The sequence below is a fragment of the Camellia sinensis genome, chromosome 2 (assembly GCF_055761805.1).
Source record: "Camellia sinensis isolate YWXY chromosome 2, ASM5576180v1, whole genome shotgun sequence".
In the NCBI taxonomy this organism is placed as follows: domain Eukaryota; kingdom Viridiplantae; phylum Streptophyta; class Magnoliopsida; order Ericales; family Theaceae; genus Camellia; species Camellia sinensis.
Genome location: NC_138962.1, coordinates 61,277,955 through 61,284,903, shown reverse-complemented (window position 1 = coordinate 61,284,903; position 6,949 = coordinate 61,277,955). Strand labels below are relative to the sequence as shown.

General features: G+C 37.5%; 1 protein-coding gene across 1 annotated transcript; it reads left to right on the top strand.

Moving 5' to 3' along the window:
* The first annotated feature begins 3,270 nt into the window (after positions 1 to 3,270).
* On the top strand, positions 3,271 to 4,914 carry LOC114279918 (protein FAR-RED IMPAIRED RESPONSE 1-like). Its single transcript, XM_028222207.1, has 3 exons — positions 3,271 to 3,920; positions 4,132 to 4,717; positions 4,798 to 4,914. The coding sequence occupies exons 1-3, from the start codon at positions 3,271 to 3,273 to the stop codon at positions 4,912 to 4,914; spliced, it is 1,353 nt and encodes a 450-aa protein (XP_028078008.1).
* Positions 4,915 to 6,949: the final 2,035 nt, after the last annotated feature.

The following is a 6,949-nucleotide window of genomic DNA, read 5'->3' as shown; positions in this document are numbered from 1 at the left end:
CTAATTTTGAAAGAGGATCTAAGCCACAAGCACCTTGAGCATGAAAGAAGTCTCATGTTTTTGTTTAGTAGAAACTCTCAAGAGAAGGCTAAAACCATTAGGCATAAGAGCCTCAATTCCATGTTCAAGCCAACAAGGGGCTCAAGGCTACTTTCAAAGTGAATGAAAGAGTGAAACAATGGAGTGCAATGGCATATATTTCAGCACTGAAATGGCATGCAAAAGACACTAAATCATGCAAGACATGCATGCAAGACATGTTAAAGGCCAAAGGTATTGAAACTAGTGAAGTGTATTACACTAGAAGCATGCATTATCAAGCTCAAACAACAAAACCAGCCATGGACAGACCTAAAACATGCCAAAACAGAGGCTGAAATGTGCTGAAATGGCAGCCTAGAAAACAAGAAGAACATGCTCATTTGGTAGCTCACAAATAAGGCATAAGGCACAACTCTCAAACACATTGAAGGAATGGAAAATGTGAAAGTGTGGCAATGACTTATGCTCTGAAATTACATGCCAAGTGATGCTATATCATGCACACATCACAAATATAGCGTGCTAGTGGTTCAAAACACAAGACTAGTTGAGGCACTTGCACTATAGCTACGCAAAGCAAACCCCAAAAGGCCAAGAACACCCAAAACAGTCTTAAAGCATGTCAAAATAATGCTAAAACATGTATGGAGTATAGCCAAAATGAGCTAGAATAATAGGCTAAAGAGACAAGCATGCAAGGGTAGCTAGCAAGGGTTACACTACAAGTGTATAAAGCATGCAAGAGGTGAGTCCACCAATCAAAATCAGAGTTATAACATGCCAAAATAACACCCAAAATAGGCTGAGACTAAGCCAACACATGCTACAATAACAAGCTAACTCATTAGGCATGCAAGGCTAGCAAATAGGATTTAAACTACAAGTGTAAGGAGCATGCAACAAGTGATCAAACCAACTAAAAAAAGAGTTATAACATGTTTAAAAAGTCACGAAAACATGCTCAAACTAAGCCTCAAGAAGGGAGAAATATATGCTCATTTGATAGGCCAACAACACATGCTAACAAGACAAGAGGAGGGGACCACCCCCTCCTATTTTGATCCTCAAAACAAGTTTTCTACCACTGAAATTCCTTTGGAATTCATTGGTTTTAAGGCCAAAAAGAAGTTGTTTGAAAATCTTGAAAGATAACTCAAAAGGCTTTACAAGCCAATGAGCAAAAGGAAGAGACAACCCCCTAGCCAAACAAGGCTCAAATCAACACTCTAGAACCTCAAAATCAAAGTTTTTTATAGTTCAAAACCAGCCTCAAAATAGTCCAAAACAATGGAAAAAGGAGGGTAAAGCAAATGTGCAAAACACAAGCTTGAAAGGGAGAAGTGCTTACCCGTGAAGCACCTTGAAGCACAGCAGCAAAACCAGCCAAAATCTGATCCCAAATTAGCCTTTTGGAGCTCAAACAAAGTCCCAAGCTACCTTTGCCCAAAGATGATTAAGGGTCTCTTTGCAAAAGTGTAGAAAATTCTCACTTCTAAACCTAAAACAAGAGGAGAAAAAGAGAATTCTAGAGAGAAGGGAAAATTTGCTCACAAATCTTCTAGAGAGAAAGGATTCTAGAATGAGAAGCTCCCAAATTTTCTAACTCTTCAAAATGTTATAACCTTAGAAATATATGAGTTATAGCTTCATATATAGCAAAAACAAGAGCTTGGGTCGAAAATATCTCAATTGGAAATATCTAGAGCAGTGTACAACAACTGGATGAGAAATATTTGCCAATTCTGGGCTTTCTGGACACTTCTGGCCGACTGGCCACTTTGTTGGCCGAACGGCCATCATTTGTGGCTGATTAGGTTCACTCTTGGCCGAACTATGGCCGATGAGCTCCAATTGTGGCCGATGCACTTCCATAGAGGCCGACGGCAAAAATTAGTCTTGGTCCCTGACTTGAAGCAAGCCTAACTCCTTCATCTGGACTTCTTTTCAGGTCATTCTTAAGCCTAAACTGTAGCCCTGGAAGTCTTATTTCCAATTATGGAAGCCTCACATCAAAATTTCATGTGTGCTAAGAGATATCCCTCTTTTAGTGAAGGATGCTCAATTTCAGTCCAACCGGAATGATGCCCAACTTCAACAATCATATCTCTCCCATCCGGACTCGTCTTGAGGAGATTCTTGAGTGAAAAATGAAGCCTCGAAAGTCTTCTTTCCAATGGTGGTGTCCTCATAGCTTCAATCCAAGTATACAAGTGAATAGGCCCGATTTAGCGAGGACTGCTCGTCTTTCTCTTAACGATTCATGCCCAACTTCTCCCCCAACTTGGTTTCTTCCCTCTTCTCCTCTTTTCTAAAACTCCAAACCCCTTAACAAGGTGTTTTGAAAGATTTTTCAAAGATTTCAACTCTCTTTCATTCATTTCCACTTTGTCCTTGCTCGGTTTACCGAAAAGCGCATCATTTAACAAAATGCGAGCCTCAAAGCATCGTAGAAACTTTATTTCAAAAATATTTTGAAAGAGAGGGTTTTAAGGTCTAAAAACTATTCAAAATAGCTTTGGTCCCAAAATGGGGTGTGAGGTTAGGATTTGACTCTCCTCTCGCCGGAGAAATCGACCTTTTGCACTGCACAACTTTCATCACCAAAGAAGCCATCAGTAGCGCCCAAGTCTTAAGGGCGGTCAAAAATGGGGTATCTATAGTTAGTTTAATTTATTTATTTTAGATATTCAAGAGTCGAGATGAGTTAACTCGATGGGCACGTCAAGTTGGAAGAAGAAATGAATTCCTTATTGTCGTGCAGAAATCAGATGGGGGTGGTATTTGAGGTGGGAAGCCAAGACTTAGCTTAGCTTGTGAGAGGAGTGGATCTTATAGGGACACTCGAAAAAATAGCAGGCCTAAGACAAAAAAAAAAAAACAAGACTGACTGGTACAAAAAAATGTGAATGTCCTTTTTTATTGAAGGGCAAAAAATTAGCCACAAATGATGACTGGATCTTGATAGTTGTTTGTGGCGTGCATAATCATCCTACTATAGAATATCTTGAGGGTCATTCTTATGCTGGAAGGTTGTCACATGAGGAAACCTCTTTGTTGGTAGACATGTTGAAGAGTATGGTACGACCGAGTGAGATATTGGTTACATTGAAACAACGTGATGATGCAAATTCTTCCACAATGAAGACAATTTACAATGCACGTCATAGGTATAAAGTTGCTGAGAAAGCTGGGAGATCTCAAATGCAACAACTATTAGGTTAGTTAGCGATGAACAAGTACATTGAGTGGCATAGGAGCTGTGCAGATACTGAGACAATGACTAATTTGTTCTTTGCACATCCTACTAGTTTGAAGTCGTTATGTGCATTTCCAAAAGTATTGTTGATGGATTGTACTTATAAGACCAATCGGTATCGGTTGCCCCTTCTAGAGATTGTAGGTGTGACATCGACAGACATGACCTTTTCAATTGCATTTGCATACCTCCAGTATGAGAAGAAGGATAACTATACATGCAAACTTGGTCTTTTGCATAGTGTCATGGATGAAAATACTCTTCCTTCTGTTATTGTCACAGATAGAGAATTGGCCCTTATGAATGCCATAGTTACGGTGTTTCCTGCAACTACGAATTTGTTGTGTAGATGGCATATTGGAAAAAATGTGCTTGCTAAATGCAAAAAGATGTTTGAGACAAAGGATAAATGGGAAATGTTTATAATGAGTTGGAATATGTTGGTTATGTCATCGTCTGAAGAAGTATACATGCAACGACTATTTTTGTTATATAGTGAGTTCAGTACTTATCAAGATGCACTTCATTATGTTACCTCATCTTGGTTGGATCCATACAAGTCGAAATTTGTGGCTGCTTGGACTGACACATTTATGCACTTTGGAAATTCTACAACAAATAGGTAAGTACAAACATTTAAATTTATTAGTTGTTTGGTTTTTTATAACATTATTTTTATAACAATTTATTTTCATATATAGGGTTGAGAGTTCACATGTAAAACTTAAAAGATATCTTGGATTAAGTCAAGGAAATTTTGAGTCGAATTAGACAAGGATACACAATTTACTTGAGTTGCAACATAATGAAATAAAATCATCATTTGAGAAAAGCAAGATAGTTGTGCAACATGATTTCAAACCTACACGGTTTAAGGAGCTTCATGGTAATGTCTCAATTACTGCATTAGAGATCATATTGGCAAAGTCTAAACGAGTATCTTCTGTTGGTATTGATATTACTGCATGTGGATGTGTTGTTCGACGTACTCATGGTTTGCCATGTGCACATGAGATAGCAAATTACATGAGGGAAAATCGGCCAATTACCCTCACTTCGATTTATTCATATTGGACTAAGCTTGATATATTGAGTACCCCACACATCGTAAGTGAAGAGTGGACTTGTTCACTTGAGTTAGAATTGTTTGCCAAACGATTCGAGGAGGTGGATCCAGATGTGAAGAGGTTTTTGTTACAAAAATTGAGGGAGTTAACCAAACCTAATTGTACATTTTTTATTGAGCCAGAAGTGAAGTCTAATCCATGGGGTCGGCCAAAATTGAAGATTGAGACCTCCACTCGTTGTGAGTCATCTGCGTTTGAAATAGTTGCTTCAGCACAAGATAGTTATTCACCCGAAGTCATTGCCAAGGCGAGTGTAACAACAAGAAAGGTGAAAACAAAGAAGAAAGAAAAGGTACATGGTTTACTAGTGAGGTATGTAATTGTGTCATGTTGTCTACTTTATTGTCTAACATTGGCATTGGCCTGTGATAGGTTCACCAGCTTCGATCATTGAATCCAAATTGTTTTTTAGAGGCATTCCCTTCTGAATTGAGACGATATATTAAATACGTTAAGGATGTTGCAGCATATGGCAATTGTGGGTTCTGAGCTATTGCTAGTTTGATGGGTTTTGGAGAAGAATGATGGTTACAAGTGAGAAAAGATTTACTTAAAGAGTTGCATGCGCATAGTGACCACTACAGGATCACAAGAGAGAATCGATGACCTTACCAACATCTTGGCATATTTTGAACCAAACCCTGGGTTGGACCGATGGATGACGATGCCTGACATGGGTTTATATCGTCTTTCTACCAAGTTATTTTGGTCCGCTTGTCTATGCAACAATGTTTGACATTCCTCCCTCTTAGGTCAATACTGACGTCTATTGCCTCTCGCAAGGAGATATGTATTGGCTTTGTCAGCAACAACCATTTTGTTCAAGTATTGGTTTCTAATATTTTTGTACATTCTAATATTTTTGTACATTCTTGTACATTATAACGACAACATTTTTGTACATTCTATTTTTTTTTTTTTTGAGCCTAGTCATCCTATTCCACCCATAGCAACTAACTGGCGGAGGTACCATGACCTTTGTGTAGTAGGCTGGGAGGTTGCATACAGTTTCAGAGTGCAACATTTCAAATCACTCATCAATCTAGACGTAGCCACAATCGAAACAGTAGACTTGGATGAGGACTAATGTCATACGAGTGAGCTAGGAAATAGAATTAGAATGGATTTCAGTTATGTAATTTTCTTTGCTAAACTAACTTAGAATGGAAAAGAGTGAATTGGAATGGATTTAAGTTATGTATTTTGAATGGATTTAATTCATGTTATTTTCTTTGTTCTAATGAATTGGAATGGTAAACAGTGAATTGAAATGAATGTTATTTTCTGTGTTATACTGAATTGAAGTTGATGAAAAAAGTGAATTGGAATGGATTCAAGTTACACAGTGATGAACAAATTTTGTTCGGACATACAGTGTTAACAGGATCATTATTGTTTAACAAAACAATTATGAACAAAATACATTTTTTCGGCTATACAGTGGTGAAGAAATTGTTTTTATTTGGTTCAACAGTGCTGAAATAAGTAGGCCAGCAACTGTGAAAGGGCAAGCAAGCATTTATGTTCGGTACTACAGTACTAAAAAACCATATATGTTCGGTATTACAGTGCTAAACGAAGACTACCTGTTCGGCATTACAGTGCTGAGTGAGTCAGTTTGATTCAGTTTTACAGTGCTGAATAAGGAGGATTTGTTCGATTAGTCAGTGATGAGCAGAAAATTCATGTTTATTCATTAGTCCATATTTTTTTTATTCAGTGATGACCATAAAGCAATAAACAAACCAATATTTCAAACAAACAAACTATCAAACCATCAAACTAATTCCAAACCATCAACCCAATTCAAACCATCAAACCAATTCCAAACCATCAAACCAATTCAAACCATCAAACCAATTCTAAACCATCAAAATAATTCATTGAGTGCCTAAAAAGGTATGGTAAAGTCATATACAAGCCTAGCTCATACTTATGTTATATACAAACCACCATCAAAATATATGCCAAAAATTTTTCTCAGACAAACTAACATGTACTAAAGTGTTATCTGACCTTTGTTATACTTGTGTCTAACACCATCAAAAAGTCTAACATACGTTTGAGACTAAGATTTCAAAATACACATTTAAAACATTTGAACCCAACAAATACTAAAGTCTAAGACGTTGCTCCATGCTTCCTGCGACGAGTGTACACCAAGTTCTCTGATGGTGTATGTTCTTCAGTGGACTGTTGGCCCTCCAAGACTTGTGTTATCTTCTTCATAGCATTGCGTAACATATCTCGGGTGGGAGCTGCTTCATTATATCCGATTTCGAGCATTGAACGTGAAATGCTTAAGGCACTGTCAATGAGCTGCAAACAATAAAATAAAACTTAACAATTGCCTTAAACAAAATATATATGAAAATGAAAATGGTAAAAATTGACATACGAATTGAAGTTTACGATAATTAGCTGATGTCTCAGTGTGTGGGTTATACTTAGAACGATGTGTCAGGTTTTGAACTTGCACGTTTGAAATGGAAGTAAACCAGTCCAAATAACCTAGCACACAATC